Raw genomic sequence first — 16,999 nt, forward strand, 5'->3', positions numbered from 1 at the left:
CCAAACAATTCAATTTTCGACTCGTCTGCCCAAAGAACATTAGGCATTTGATTACATTAAACAACTCTATAAACTTTTTAATAATTATATATTCCAGTTAATATACAAGAAATGTGAGTTTGTACTGACTCAAATAAAATTTTATTGTATTAAATATATTTTATCCAATTCCATCAGAAAAGGAATAATGTCTTATGTCATAATAGTTGAGATATTTCCCTTGTATTACGGTACCCAAAATAAATTGTAAAATGAAATGAAAAGAAAATCAAACGTACAACAAAACAAAACATACATCAATAAAATATTTATTGAGCAAAAAATGGTTTCTCATATTCTTGTGATTTTATGGTCGATTTGTTACCTATTGTTTCTCTATTCCTACCTATTACTGTTTAATCAATATAATATATTACCAATCTGTTACATATTAGTTTCTAGATATCAGTATACTTCACTATTTAATAAACTTTGTGATATTATTTTTTATCTTTATCTGATTACAAACGAATGAAAGTATTATTACTCATGTTGTTCTAGAACTTTGTGCTTCTAGGCATTTTTGTGCCAAGTGAGAGAATTTTCATTTTGATTGGTTTCAATAAAGTTTTCGACATTCTCAGTTTTGTCAGTATCAACTTCGAACTCCAGTAAATTTTTAAGAATGAAATTCCAATTGGTGACTCCCACCACTGGGTTGACTTCCAGTTACTTTGTAAATATTGCTGGTACAACCGAAATTGAAAAGTACTATATTATACGTAGTTTGCACTCTCAGTCGAAAACATACAGTAACTTGACCTTTGTTTTTTCTACTTTCTGCGACTCTCAGTAGATAACTAGAGCCTAAAATTCTGAAAAAGATATATCTGCTACTCTTGTCTGCTGCAAAATACGTATAAATATGGGAATTAAACACAGGTGAACACTGCAAGATTTATATGTATATGTGAACGTGTGTGTGTATGCATGAGAGAGAGGGAATATGTGAGTGCGTACTCACAAACACTCTCTCTCTCACACACATACATACACTCACAAACAAACAAACAAACACACACACACACACACACACACGCACGCACACACACACACACACACACACATATATATATATATATATATATATATATATATATATATATATATATATATATATATATATATATAATAGAAATATGTTACAAAAACAAAATAGAAACTACACGTGAAAATGTAAGGGGAAATTAAGAAGAAGAAGAAGCGAAAGTGCACATTGGAAATAAAAAAAAATGTAAAGGCTTTTTATGAAAAGTAACGATAGATATATACAATTAAATGAACTGGCGTAGGAATAGAACTAATAAAAGTTATTATTGTGAGTTGTTAAAGAGATTCAAAAGCATACCGGTTTCGTAATATTATCTATATATATATATATATATATATATATATATATGTTTAACAACACCGGGGAAGTTTAACATGTGAGAACGATAAATCACTGCTCCGAAACTTATCCAAAAACATCGGAAATAAAGACATCGCATTCAGCCAAAAAATAGCTGACAAAGGGTTGGATTATATCCGAGTAAGTTTTCCAAATATAATGATGTATTTTAACTTGATACCTCCACTACCCGCACAGCGATCGTAAACACACGTGTTACATCAAAATCAAACCATCTTCGAACCTCAAAACACCATGTACAAAAAAATTACAAACAGATTAAATAACACCGGTATTATTACACCCAAGAATAACAGCCGAGAAGTGCGTACTGTAAGCTTGTTACGAAAAAAATACGAAGATCTGAACGTGCAAAACAATCTGACAACAGAAATAAACGAACCGATACCCTACGAAAACGATGACCGTCAAAATAAAGGACCGGACGTTGTTCCTCATGTCCCGCAAACAAAACCAAAACGGCATAAATGGACACGTGAGGAACACATTTCGATACTATACGCCTATTTCACAGCAATGCTCTACCCAAAAAACGAAAACGCAACAACACATACATATAAAATATGGAAGAAAAATAATGTAAATATAGACCTCGATAAAACAATGAACCCTAACAAACTAGCTAACATAAGAAGATATATTCTAAAAGCAAAAAAAATATCAGAAATAGAAATAGAACAATTGAAAGGAAAAATACATCAGGAAAATCTAGATAGTAGTCACACAGCAATGCCAAATAATAATATAAACACTGAGATAGCAAAACACGAGGACAAACGTGACATTTCCGGCAAAAACGAAGTAAACAAAAAACAACAAACCCAGACCGTAGAGATGTATAATAGTGTACAAAAAGCACCAAACCAGAACACCACAGACAAACATATGAATGAAAAGGAAGGCAAAACAAATATAAAGCCTGGAAATAACGAAGGGAAACCTAATAATTACGATACTATGAAAATGAAAATAACCAAAGAACTGAAAACCACAGATCTTAGAATGGACCACAGATTATATCTCCCAAAAATCAAAATAGACAATAAAACAACATCAATAATAAATAGCTTAAACCTGGCCGTCACGGAACTAACAACCACAGAAACAACAGGCAATATCACTGAGCTAAATGACATAATATATGCGGCAGCCACTGCAGCCACAAAAGAAGCAGGATACTCACTCAAACCCATCCGAACAGGAGTTCTACCATCCAAACGGACCTTGTGGATAAATAACATCCAGAACAAAATTAAAAAAAAGAGAAAAGATTTATCGATTCTCAACGAAATTAGTAAACAATCAACACTACTAAGTAACAAGAAGAAAACAAAAATACTGTACAAATACAGCATTACAGAAAAAAGACTTACCTGAGGCAAAAGAAAAACTAAAGCAAGACATCCTTGCCAAAGCACAGAGGATCCGCCGGTATGAGAAACGCCAACGTTTCTTTGAACAAAACAAACAGTTCAAATCCAACCCCAAAAAACTCTACCAAGAACTGGGTAAAAATAAAATAGACATTACTGCAGCACCAACAGCAGAAGAACTAGAAGAAGAAGAAGAAGAAGAAGAAGAAGAAGAAGAAGAAGAAGAAGAAGAAGAAGAAGAAGAAGAAGAAGAAGAAGAAGAAGAAGAAGAAGAAGAAGAAGAAGAAGAAGAAGAAGAAGAAGAAACAACAAAAGCTATAAAACAAATGAAATCCAAACTAAAACTAGAACAGCAACGGACCATGATAAAACGATGGCAAGAAAAGCCCCTACATGGTAAATACTGGGCTAAACTAAATACGAAAGAAATAGACAGAGAAAAATCCCAGCAATGGCTGAGAAGCTCAGGACTCAAAGCAGAGACTGAAGGATTTTTAATTGCTGCACAAGACCAGAGCCTCCCCACCAGAAATTACCAAAAACACATAATGAAAAGAAATATAACAAGTAACTGTAGAATATGTGGAGATCGACAAGAAACAATAAATCATATTATCTCTGGCTGCCCAGTCCTGGCTAAGAAGGAATATATTCACAGACACGACAGAGCTGGGACCTATATACACTGGAAGCTATGCCAACACTATGGAATAACAACAGAAAAAAGATGGTATAAACACACGCCAGAAAAGGTCACAGAAAACGAGAAAGCAACCATACTCTGGGATATGCCAATACACACAGATAGAGAAATTCAGGCAAATAGACCAGATATAGTTGTCAAAGATGATGAGGAAAAGAAATGCTTTCTAATTGATGTATCAATACCAGCAGATGACAACGTTTCTCTAAAAGAAATGGAATAAACTTTCAAAATACAAAGACCTGGAAATAGAGATAACTCGAATGTGGAGTCTAAAAACAGAAACAATTCCTATCATAGTAGGTGCCTTAGGTATAATAAAAAAATATTCAGACAAATACATAACAAAAATACCAGGACTTACAAATATATATAACATACAGAAAATTGCACTACTGGGTACTGCACACATTCTACGCAAAACACTTTCAATATAGTAAACATAAGAGCACCACAGCAAACCACAGCACATACCCAAGGCGCACAGAGCTGCGTTCGGTAGTGAAGTGAAAGCACGTTATAAAAATAAAACTACTGAACAATAATAATAATAATAATAATAATAATAATAATAATAATAATAATATACATACATACATACACACATACATGCATACATACATACATACATACATACATACATACATACATACATACATACATACATAATATGCCATAACACATATATCATTGGCTGAAAAGGAAATCGGTTGAGAATTGTCCATTCATTTAGCTTTTGTCCTGTTTACCGTTTGCTATGTTATCGTCTATCTTTCCACATGTTGTGTTTTGTTGAGTTTTCGCTTGTGTTCTTTGTCCTACCCTTGATTTATTATATAAATTTAAGTAACATAATAATATTGTTTATAAACGTTCCCCCATCGTGCTCCTAACAATATTTTCCCTGCGTCAGCATCTTAATTTTCTTAGTGTCTTTCTCCTTTAATTGTTAATTAAAATCATGATTTAAGTCTACCCCTACTCTGCCTATTTTTTTTTATAGACAGTTACCTCTATCAATAAAATAAAAATAGATTACTCACCCATATGTATGCTATCAATTTTCCGATGATGATACATCACGGAAACGTCCATTCCATATTTGACAAGTCTCATATAAACACTGACTGAAAAAATAAAATTAATATATTTGTGATTATTTGCATATTCATTCATAATATATATCTGCAGTCTCAGATGCAAAATATGCTTGTCGTTATAGTGTACGTCATAGGAGAATAACTTCCCCCATTTACGATGACATGGGCACAAAGTATTCTGGGACGCAGCTCTTTCGACTTGTTCTGTCTCCTCAACCAGAAGCAAACGGATGATTTTTTTTAATGTTTCCTTTATCCACGTGACTTAACGACTTCCATTTTTAATTCGAGACTTTATTTTGTCACAATTCTCCAAGGCAAAACTCGCTGCCTATCAGGTTTTAATAAGTGACTTTTTAATGGTCTCAAATGTTGGCATAAGGCCAGCATTTTTCAATAGAGGGAGCAGGTTGATTATATCGACCAAAAAACTTACCAGGAACATATTTTATCGTCCCTGAAAACGATGGAAGGTGAAGTCGACTAATAATAATAATTATTATTATTATTATTTCTGTGTTGCCCACAAGGGGCTAAACAAGGACAGACAAACGGATTAAGTCGATTACATTGATCCCAGTGCGTAACTGGTACTTATTTAATCGACCCCGAATGGATGAAAGGCAAAGTCGACCTCGGCGGAATTTGAACTCAGAACGTGACGGCAGACGAAATACTGCTAAGCATTTCGCCCGGCGTGCTAACGTTTCTGCCAGCTCACCCATTAGAAGAGTGATTTTCCCTACTTTTCTGCTTTGTTCTAATCCCAATGATAAATTTGTTAAATAAAACCACCATGGGTTATAGATGTTAAGGGCAAACAATAAATCTCTACATGGACGATTTTAAAAATTTTCACTCAAAATACCACGGAACAGAGAAACTTTCTAAAAGAGTTGCCCATATGGGAGAACCCGGTAGTCTAGTGGGTAAAGGTGCAGGTATCAAGACACACAAGATGTGCTGAACACCTACATCAGGGTTCAAGTACTGTCCTGGGGCCCATGAAAGAGAAACTTCTTTAATGTTTTTAGGCGCAGGAGTGGCTGTGTGGTAAGTAGCTTGCTTACCAACCACATGGTCCCGGGTTCAGTCCCACTGCGTGGCATCTTGGGCAAGTGTTTTCTACTATAGCCTACTACATATATGTATGTGCGTGTGTTTGTGTGTCTGTTTGTCCCCCCAGCATCGCTTGACAACCGATGCTGGTGTGTTTACGTCCCCGTAACTTAGCGGTTCGGCAAAAAGAGACCGATAGAATAAGTACTAGGCTTACAAAGAATAAGCTCTGGGGGTCGATTTCCTCGACTATAAAGGCGTTTGTGCACATACATATATACATACATATATACATACATTTTCTGGTAACTGTTCTTTTTTTTTTCCTTTTTGAAAAGGCTACTTATTGAGAAGAGTACGGGCTGTAATTTTTGTATTTCTGCTATTCACAAAGAAAGTCCTTATTACTTCGTATTTGCGATGTAGTTCCCACAACAAACAGCATTCATTTTAATATTCAAAAAATAAGTATAAACTGCAAATAAAAATAATACATACAAGGCGCAATATGGGGAGCGGATAGGGTGCAGTTTCCTAAAATTGCTCTCCAATGACATCTCATTATCTCATTGTTCTTCACATCACCATTTTTGAATACATCAGTGCTCAGTTTTTCATCTTGCGACTCGATATCCAACACAGAATTTTCGACCTCTCCACTAACTTGGTGCTCTTCTGTAATTTCATTCAAGATAGTTGCAGCAGCAACTATCTCATCTGTAAATATAGTGTGAAATAAAGTACTGAGTTAAATTTTATGGTTATTCCGGTATCAAAATTAAATATCTATTTAAAAATAGAACTGGTATCATTTTCAATCACTTTACCTCAGTAAACTTCACATATCTCAATCAAACATTGTTTTAAATATGACATTCCCAACAAAGTTAGCTTGTTATATAAAACTGCTTTTCACAGTTAAGGGTGACGAAATTTTGAGTATATTTATCTGATTTCAGCAGTAAAAGGGCTTGATATGTAGGTAAACAGTGCAGTAAATATTTAGGTAAACGTCTAGGAAGATATATAGATAAAGTCAGTTTGTCAATTTGCATTAGTTAGTTACATATTACTAGGAAGGTAATTAGCTAAGAAGATACTTGTCTATCTTCCAATGAATAGAAATGTTAACGTATGAATATGCTGATAATGATACTAATAGAATTGTATACTTACATACTGACACATATACATGCATACTAACATACTTAGAGACAGACAGACATATATGCAGATATACTTAAATACATATATTTATACATACACACATATATACAAAAGTGTGGCATGTACATACAAATGCACATTTTGTACGTGCATACTTCCATACTTATACACGCATGCTAGTATGCATACTTAAAGACAGACAGATATATTCAGACATACATACGTACATAGATTCATACATACACACGTACGTATAAAAATGTAGCATATAGGTACAAATGCACATTTTTGTACGTACAACAGTGTATATAAATATATGTTACATTAAATTATACATCCCGTTTTCCGTTTTTTAACCTTGCACGTTTTGTATATGCCACCTTCTTAGCTTTATCGCGTTTCTTCTCTTATTTCCAGGATGGAAATGTCTCGCATACGAGACATTTCCATCCTGGTGCGCAACGAGAAGCGGCCCTTGGAGACCCGGGCAACGGCCGAATCGGTATGGATTCCAAACTGGTTGGTATCATGTAGACAATACGGCCCGACGGAGCTCATCCCTCTCCGGGCATGAATACCGCCGACTTCCTGCAAGTAAGTGGCTCACCCCGGTCAAGAACACGTGGCTGTTAAGTTTTGCATGTAATTCCTCCGCTCTAGTTGGCGACCCACAAAAAGAAGGTCCTTTGCTCAGTCGTGCAGTGTTCACACCACCCCTCACGTTTTTTAGCCGGTATGCTGAGACTGTTGCCTCGGGTTTGGCTCGAGGAGCCAGACGTGAGAGATTTAGGAGATGGTCGAGAACCAATGTGCCCTCCACCCTCCTCTAGTTCTAGACTACAAAGATACTATCTCTGACCAGAGACCCCTACACCCCTAATATATGTACATAATACAAAACGTACAGATCTACACATGCTTTAACTCCAAATACTTGCACACAACCATGCATCACTACTCTCAGAATGTTGAAATTCTAATGACGGACATTAAATCTAGGCGAGACATTTGCTCTTTCTCTATTGACAAGAAATCTAAAAATAAACATGATTTTCTCACTTCTGCTAGTTTGAGGTCTGCCAGAGCGTTCATCAATATCGACATTGGCCATCTTGGAAACATAAAACGACTCACACACATAGATATATACGACAAGAATACAAAAATATATACAAGCTTCTTTTAGTTTCCGTCTATAAAATCAACTCATCAGGCCATGTTCGGCTCCAGGATATAGTAGAAAACACACGCCCATGTTGCCACACAGTGGGACTGAACCCGGAACTATGTGGTTGGGAAGCAAGCATCTTACAACAAATCCACGCCTGCGCGTATATGTATGTATGTGTGTGTGTTTGTGTCTGTGTGTATGTGTGTCTGTGTGTATACACACGCATATGAATACATTTGTGTGTGCGTGTGCGCGTGCGCGTCTGCGTGAGTGTAGGTGCGTGTGTGCGTGTGTGTGTATATATAGTGTATAAAATCTATATTGTATTGAATTGAAACCGTGCTTACCTTCGTTTATCTTTGGCTCCGTTTTCACCACAGCACATGTCCCTAGACCAAACACCAGGACCAAGAAGAAGACTACATTCATTTTTATAATCGTGGCTTCAATTTCTTTTCTCTGCCCAAAATTCGACATCTTTCGCTAACGTGAAAGAAGCTGCGGCAGAAAACAGATGGATATGGAACATCTGGACGGAATTGTCTGCATTTACGAGATTGACCAAGACCAGGATATAAGTTGCTTCATAGATAAGGCAATTAAAGGAAAGCAGCATAGACAGGAGCGACCTTTAGAAATTATTTAATATATTCAAGTTTAGGATAGGTTTCCAATGTGTAGTTATAATATTTCCTGAAGAAATAAACGCTAAATTCCGTGGAAAATGAATATTCACTTGTAAAATCAGTCATAAATATATAGGAATGTATTTATTAAAAGAAGATTGTAATTTAGTGCTATTTTATTTAATGCAAACCTTGTGGTTAATGCTACTCAGCTAGTCTAGCAACATTCGGCTCCAACGTTCTCAATGATAATTGAAGAACATCTCTTTCTACAATGTCGAGTTGGTTACAGGCTTTTCACAGTAAGTTAGTTACACGGTTGAAACTAGATTCAACTAGGTAAGACGAAGGAAACATACAGCAGTAACGTACAACTGCGCATTTCCCCACCACATTGATGATTAAATTCCACTTAAATATAATCCAATCACAAGGCTTTGGTCGGCCCGAGGCTATAGCAGAAGACACTTGCCTAAGGTGCCACGCAGTGGGGCTGAACCCGGACCCGTGTAGTTGGTAAGAAAGCTACTTACCACACAGCCACTCCTGTGCCTATGTTATTGTTTTATCCAATTCTATTAGTAAATAAACAATGTCTGAATTTTGCATTATATTTGTTGAGATATTTCTCTTACAACACAGAACAGAAAATAAATTATAGAATGAAATGAAAATTAAATGGAGAATAACCCGAGAGAATATAAATTAATGAAATATTTATTACAGACAAATTGGTTTCCAAAAAGTCACAGGTGTCATTAACTAAATTTACCTCGTTTTTTTTTTGTTTGTTTATTTTTTAGCAATATTTATTGTTCGATATCTAGATAATGATTTTACTATTATTTCCTATTAAGCTTTTCATATTTTTATTTCAAAGCGTATACAAACGAACGTAACTACTATCTTTCAATTCATTCTCTGCTTCTCGGGTGATTCTCACGGCCAATTTTGCGATTTTTCGTTTACGTCTACTTCGCCAAGGGACTCAACTCTGTTAGGCTTGTCAATTTCAAAATCTTGTGTACCAAAAGAAGTTTCATCACTTGGATTCCAATCTTCTATACTTTTCAGCGGGCTAATTTCATTGGCCAGAAAATGTTTGTTGATACAACCGAGATTATTTGAGAAACGAAAGAATATTACTCCGTATTTTATACGGAAGCATGCTTTGAAATTTTCGGTGCTTACATTCTCCACTGCCAATGTAAATGAGATTTCAGCAATTCCAACATTAAAACTGAAAGTTCTGGTAAATGGTCCTCCTGTAAATATAAAAAGCGCAATAACAGAGAAACTGCTATATATATATATTATTATTTTTTTTTTTTTGAATTAACACTATATGAAACCTCACGCCAGAAATCTGGACACCTTTTCCACATCTTTCTTAATGGATAACTGGAAAAGATATTTGGATGATTGTTTCATCATATGGAATGAACCCTATGAAAAACTTCTAGAATTCAAATCCATACTTAATAACATACATCCCAACATTCAATTCACTATGGAATTCAGCAAACATCATCTCCCTTTTCTTGATCTCTTAATTATAAAAATACCTAATAACCAAATCACAACCGACATCTACCACAAACCTACAGACTCACAACAATACCTCCTTTTTAGCTCAAGCCACCCAAAACACACCAAGATAAATATCCCCTATAATTTAGCTAAAAGAATTTGCACCATTGTCTCTGACCCAACCACTCGAGAAATACGCTTACAAGATCTCAAAAAAAACACTGTTACAACGCCAATATCCCTCCACACTCATAGATCTTGGAATAAAACGTGCCAAGGAACTTGACAAAAACACACTAAAAACCAACCAACATAATAACACACCCAACCACAAAATACTTCCATACATCTCCACCCATAACCCCCAAAACATCGAAGCATTCACCACAATTAAACAAAACCTCCGCTTACTCACCACAGACCCGAAAATGAACAATATCATTAATACACACAAAGTCCTTAAATGCAAAAGGCAACACAAATCTTTGAAAACATTATTAACCAATTCCAAACTACATACACCACTTCCACCCCCATCAGTTAAAAAATGTGCACGCCCTAATTGTGGCACCTGCCCCTACCTACTTGAAGGCTCTGAATTTACCTTCAAACGAGGAACAAAGTTTAAAATTAAAACCAATTTCTCTTGTTCCTCGGATAACCTCATTTATGTCCTTACTTGCGCAGGTTGCCAAAACTTCTATATCGGACAGACGAGCCTCCCATTACGTAGAAGAGTAGCTGTCCATAAGGAACAAATAAACCTCCCTCAATACCGCCAAATTCCACTCAGTGGCCACATAGACTCTTGCGCCAGAAACAAAAACCCTAAATTCATTATATTCCCTTTCTATCAATGTAAAGACAGAATCTCCACACAAGAAAGATTCAACAAGGAGAATCTTTTCATAGAGAAATTCCAACCATTTCTTAACACACACACCCCTCAGTGACCTTATTTCTCTATGAACAGACACAAACTTCCTGTTGAAAAAAGAAAAAAAGAGTTCATAACTCCAACTTAAAACACTTGTCTCCCCTTACACACACTTCCTGTTTTGAAACCACATTTCCTGCTTAACACAAACTTTTAACCCTTTTTTTAGACCTAACAAAACTCTCAACTCTCATGCATCCTTATTTTTCCTACCAATTTATACATGAACTACTATTGAACTACAAAAGCTCAAAGACAATATAATGTATGGGTATATTTATTTTTTTATATATTATTGTTTTATATATTATTTTCTTCATTTTGTACTTCTTTGTAAAAAAACATTTTCATTCTCCTTCTTCTTGATAATTTGCTTCTTCGCAATGAAAACCGGTTAGAAAAAATCTTTATCAAAATATGCTTTCAGTTCAGCATTCTGGCTTTTTTTCATTTTCCTATTATTTCTCCACGTGCGGTTAACACAACCCCACTATTTACTGACTTATATATATATATATATATATATACGCGTGGGTGTGTCTACGCGCGCGTGTTTGTGTGTATATATATATATATATATATATATATATATATATATATATACATATATATATATATATATATATATATATATATATATATATATATATATATATATATATGTATATATATATATATATATATATATATATATATATATATATATATATGTGTGTGTGTGTGTGTGTGTGTATATATATATATATATATATATTACAGTTCTATATTTAAGAGATGAAGAATTATGTACATTATTTACATTTCACGGATATTTCTCCTCATCTTGTTTGTTGTTAACAACAACAAGATGAGGATAAATATCCGTCAAATTTAAATAATGTATATATATATATATATATATATATATATATATATATATTAGGGACAAAATCCAAAATTACAAGTAAAAACTCAATTAAAATCAATTTATAAAAAATTAAAATTAAATTGAGCTTTATAGATAAAATATATATAAAATATATAGTTTTAGGGAAAATAACCAAGTTTCAAGAACTCATCGATGAAAATCCACTATCACACATAATTTAATTTTAATTTTAATTTTTCTATATGTGATAGTGGATTTTCATCGATGAGTTCTTGGTTATTTTCCCTAAAACTATATATTTTATATTGTATATATATATATATATATATATATATATATATATATATATATATATATATGTAACTTGAAAAAGTCTTGCTTATTTTTATTGTTCCACTCACAGATTGAACTTGTAATGTACGAATCAGCCGGTCGATTTCTCTTTCTGAAAGTCCCTGTTTATCTAGATTCTCCTGTATGCATTTACTAACATGTATGTATGTATGCATGTATGTATGTATGTATGTACGTATGTATGTATGCTATTAATACATGTAATATACTCACGGTAAATTTTCTTCACAATCTCAGAACTACCTGCTCTTAAGGAGAATTGCATTTCGTCGTTGAAAACTCCCATTCGAATACAAACTGAAAAAAGAAAATAATTATTCCCTTAATTACTCCCTTTACTTATTTATTTATCTATTTATTTATTTATTTATTTCATCTCAGAGAGGGGAAACAAACCTCGCGAGGTATTCCGTCCAACGATCTATCAACTTTGGCAATTTGCCGTGAGATTTTAGTCATTCTGTCTCTTGAGACTTACATTAGAAAACAGGTATACTTTATCGTTCAAATTCACACTTAATTTAGGTATTTCAATATATTAACAAGGGGAAAATAAACGAACAATACTTACGCTTAGGGAGGCTAAACAGACTAACACAGCATTCCCCTATATTCTGGTTCCAAGAACATTTCATACTTTTAAGATCTTGCAACTCACGATTTTCATCAACTTCATTGACCAGTATTTCATTCTGAAGTTGCATACCATTACGCTCGGCCATTCGATCAGCCATAAGTTGTTCCATCAGTTTCTGTAAAAGAGCTCTTTCAAAAGTACTAGTACCTGTAAATTTAATATAGAAAAGAGAATTAACTATTCAAGTATGGCGATATATCATTCGATGGAAGCATGCGTATTGCGATAGGACACATGTATTCATATATGTGTGAAGACATTTCATCGAGTAAAGAGACAAGTATATACACATGTGGAGTAGGGTGTATGCATGTATAATGTATCTATATTTGCGTTTGCCCATATATATATGCACGCATATTTATACATGTTCATATATATATTGTTGTATAATGAAACAGCACACACCCTCGATAAAAAGTGGTAGTAACCAGCCATTATAAATAGCCAGTCGACACGAGATGGTTAGAAGGTCGAGATTACGTGTAGAATGTGCTGATAGTCGATCTGTGCTGATGTAGTAATCATGCCGTAATACTGAGTGTACGTCATAACGCTGTATCCTTTTCAGGACAGTATCACAGTACGACTAGGGGTCGTACAGTGCCAGATAGATCCTTCTTTCGACGTCTTCGGAATATAGCAATATCTGTCAGAGTGACAACAGTCGTCAAAAGACAGATACAGCAGTAGCAAAAGACCGCTTTACAACAGTGGCGACGAGGAAAAACAAATTTACGCGGAGTGAAAAAAGAAGCATTCACATCGAGAGTTTAAAATAATTCACGTGGAAAATTAAATACCACGATAAAAAATCTTGTGCAAAAATCTCGTGTAAAATTCTTGTGTAAAAATCTTGTGCAAACATACGAAAATCGTTAAAATATGGAAGACTTGTTAGCTGCTTAAATTGTAAAAACATCAACAACAACAACTCAAGGAACAACGAGAACAACAACAAGTATTGCAGCAACAAATGTTACAACTGATGAATACATCTTCACTTGGCCGTGTGGCAAATTTCATAATCAAATTCAAATATGACTTTGAGGAAGGAGTAACCTTCGCGGCTTACTTTCGAAGATTCCAACAAAATTTTGAAAAAGAATGTCAGGATTGGACGGACGATACGAAAACGTGTCTAGTTTTAAGAAAGCTAGGGACAGCAGAGCAGAAGAAGTATAATAACGTCATATTGCCCTCCCGGCCAAAAAAGCGTCCGGTAAAAATTTCACCGACACAGTTGATATTTTGCGCAGAACGTTTAGTGAAAAGAGCTCACTGCTTAATACTAGATGGAAATATTTAAACATAGAGAACAGCGAAGATGGATGCATGGATGGACGGACGGATGTGCGGGTATATTGTGTAGAAATAGATTACCACTAACCTTTACTTATCTTTGGTTCCAATTGTATGGCAGCACCATTACCCAGACATACCATTACAGCTAAGTAGAAGATTACGGTTATCATATTCATTGTGCTTTTGATTTCGTCTTCTCAAAATTCGAAACAGAATCGCTAGTGAGGAAGAAGTTTTACAGCGACAGATGATAGACAAATGCGTAACAAGAATACGCTCCGTTCTATATTTATAGTGTTTAATGTGATTCGTGTACAATTCATTTTATTGATATGATATTGAAAACAAATGAAAGATAAAGGGACATTTATTCTTAGTTAGATAAAACAGAAAACTATTTAAGTCATTACATCAACAAAGCATACTTCAAACTCTTAAGAATGAAGGATTCTTTTGTCTGGACGTTCGCGTTTCAGGAATCGTTTTACAAATAGTTCATTTATATACAATATTTCACGCCATCGCTCTTTTGGGCTAAATGTTAATTGTCTTTACAAACATCACGCTTGCAACAATGAAACCATTTTTCTTTGAAGCCTCAGATTTAATAAGCCTCTGAATTAACAATTAATTATAGGCGCAGGAGTGGCTGTGTGATAAGTAGCTTGCTTACCAACCACATGGTCCTGGGTTCAGGAATATGTGGCAGCCTCTACTATAGCCTCGGGTCGACCAAAGCTTTGTGAGTAGATTTGGTAGATGGAAACTGGAAGAAGCCCGTTGTATATGTATATGTGTGTGTGTGTGTGTGTGTGTGTGTGTGTGTGTGCAAGTCCTGACCATATTGTCAAGAGGAACTCGTGAGGCAATTATTTAAATCTGTATTAAAAATTCTCCTCTGTGGCTGAATTTCATCCGATACAGATTAAGCCAAAATATCAGGACAACAGCAGATCAAAGGGAAAATGCAGCATCGTTCTTGCATCTTGGCAATGGAACATATGCAGCTCCACAAGATCTTAATCTTGCTGTTGATGACATAGAAGTGCCTCAAATTTCATGCTTTGACGGCTCTCTGGTGAGTGATACCTTCAACAATACATCTGAAGAAAACGGAAGAAGCAGAGTAATTCTTTCACCAAAGAACTCAGACTGCCTCCTGGTCAATTGAGAAGTTTTGAGACAACTTCCATGTGACTGCTGCACCTATTATAGTACAGATAAAGTTTTGACAGATGATTCTGCTGAGGCTGAGCGCTATCTACTTGAATTTCTAAACTCTTTGACACCATCAGGAGTGCCTCCTCATAAACTGAGTGTAAAATCCGGCTCAATAGCAATATTTCTTCGTAAAATTTCTACCCAGAATATCACAAGACTGGAAGTAGTGGCTATACATCAACATTCAGTCGAGGCTTCCTTGATTAGCGGCTCACTAATTGGCAGACGTGGCCTCATACCCAGAATAAAGCTGGCTCCAAGCGACCTTTACATGCAATTCACCTTGAGGAGAACCCAGTCTCCTGTTCGTTTGTCATATGCCATGACTATTAACAAGTCACAGAGGCAGACATTTGAGAAGGTGGGAGATTGTTCTTACCTCAGCCAGTGTTCAGTCACAGGCAGTTGTATGTGGTATACTCTAGAGCCCGCAAACTTTCAGATGTAAGGGTTAAGGTGATGGAGACAGACAGACAGACAACGTAGGAGAAGAGGGCGAACTGTTACTAAGAACATTGTCTGCTGAGAGGTACTGACTTGAAGGGGTGTCGTATTTTCAGAAATTCTGTAGATACTTGATTGCATTAAGTATGTGTCCTTGGTTTTTATATATATACTTTCTTTACTCTTTTACTTGTTTCAGTCATTTGACTGCGGCCATGCTGCAGCACCGCTTTTAGTCGAGCAAATCAACCCCGGGACTTATTCTTTGTAAGCCCAGTGCTTATTATAGCGGTCTCTTTTTGCCGAACCACTAAGTGACGGGGACATAAGCACGCCAGCATCGGTTGTCAAGCAATGCTACGGGGACAGACACACGCACACACACACACACACATATATATATAAACATATATACGACGGGCTTCTTTCAGTTTCCGTCTACCAAATCCACTCACAAGGCTTTGGTCGGCCCGAGGCTATAGTAGAAGACACTTGCCCAAGATCCCATATTAAATGTATTAAATGAATATCTTTCAAAAGAGGAAACTATCTATATATGAAATGTATTATACAGTTTTGTACATGTATAGGCCTATTGTTTTCTGTATTCATATCGGAGGAAACTGGCATGGCTCCATGCTGAGAGGTGTAGTAGTACGTACTGATTGACACTGGCAATCTTTGTATACATGATGAACACTCCCAAGTATCTCTATGTGTTGTTTATTTTCCCAGTCACTGAGTAATGTATGTTAAAAAAGGATACAATTAATTGCTAAACTTTATGTATTTGTAAATAGAACTGTACAAAATATACGCAATTTTAGTATTTGCTGCCTAAATATCTCATTCTATTATATATCTAGAGATTTTCATTACACCTTTCTTAAATGCATTATTTTTATACAACACATGTATGTAAAAACAGCTTATTCTTTACGCAGCATTCTATTAATCGGTTCGTGGAAAATCCGTGGGTCCCGCTAGTATACATAAATACACACACATACACACTCGCATTCACACATACACAGGCATGTACGAGCTGTATGTT

The 16,999-nt window shown here is 35.2% G+C and overlaps 2 protein-coding genes across 3 annotated transcripts; both read right to left on the reverse strand.

Moving 5' to 3' along the window:
• Positions 1 to 292: 292 nt before the first annotated feature.
• LOC106876294 (uncharacterized) lies at positions 293 to 9,356 on the reverse strand. 2 transcript variants are annotated; one of them, XM_089361456.1, is made up of 4 exons: positions 8,371 to 9,356; positions 6,184 to 6,402; positions 4,570 to 4,653; positions 293 to 885 (listed from the first exon to the last, which is right to left on the reverse strand). In XM_089361456.1, exons 1-4 carry the CDS (start codon positions 8,498 to 8,500, stop codon positions 659 to 661), a joined length of 660 nt encoding a protein of 219 aa, XP_089217582.1. In that variant the 5' UTR covers positions 8,501 to 9,356; the 3' UTR covers positions 293 to 658. The 2 variants fall into 2 exon arrangements, with proteins under 2 accessions (XP_089217582.1, XP_089217583.1); XM_089361457.1 differs by having other exon boundaries at positions 293 to 882; positions 8,371 to 9,184.
• LOC106876293 (uncharacterized) lies at positions 9,349 to 14,571 on the reverse strand. Its single transcript, XM_014924789.3, has 4 exons — positions 14,366 to 14,571; positions 12,910 to 13,122; positions 12,552 to 12,635; positions 9,349 to 9,914 (listed from the first exon to the last, which is right to left on the reverse strand). Exons 1-4 carry the CDS (start codon positions 14,454 to 14,456, stop codon positions 9,589 to 9,591), a joined length of 714 nt encoding a protein of 237 aa, XP_014780275.1. The 5' UTR covers positions 14,457 to 14,571; the 3' UTR covers positions 9,349 to 9,588.
• Positions 14,572 to 16,999: the final 2,428 nt, after the last annotated feature.

Source organism: Octopus bimaculoides, chromosome 13 (genome assembly GCF_046866305.1).
Source record: "Octopus bimaculoides isolate indiv1 chromosome 13, ASM4686630v1, whole genome shotgun sequence".
NCBI lineage: Eukaryota > Metazoa > Mollusca > Cephalopoda > Octopoda > Octopodidae > Octopus > Octopus bimaculoides.

Bases quoted from the DNA above. Each gene is read 5' to 3' on its own strand.
- LOC106876294 (XM_089361456.1), bottom strand. From the start codon at position 8,500: ATGTCGAATTTTGGGCAGAGAAAAGAAATTGAAGCCACGATTATAAAA. The intron at 6,403-8,370 runs GTAAGCACGGTT...CTATATTTACAG, and splicing joins GGAGCCAAAGATAAACGAAG to ATGAGATAGTTGCTGCTGCA. The intron at 886-4,569 runs GTGAGTAATCTA...CGTATTTTGCAG, and splicing joins AATTGATAGCATACATATGG to CAGACAAGAGTAGCAGATAT.
- LOC106876293 (XM_014924789.3), bottom strand. From the start codon at position 14,456: ATGAATATGATAACCGTAATCTTCTACTTAGCTGTAATGGTATGTCTG. The intron at 12,636-12,909 runs GTAAGTATTGTT...TTCTTTTTTCAG, and splicing joins TCTGTTTAGCCTCCCTAAGC to TTTGTATTCGAATGGGAGTT. The intron at 9,915-12,551 runs GTGAGTATATTA...TTATATTTACAG, and splicing joins GATTGTGAAGAAAATTTACC to GAGGACCATTTACCAGAACT.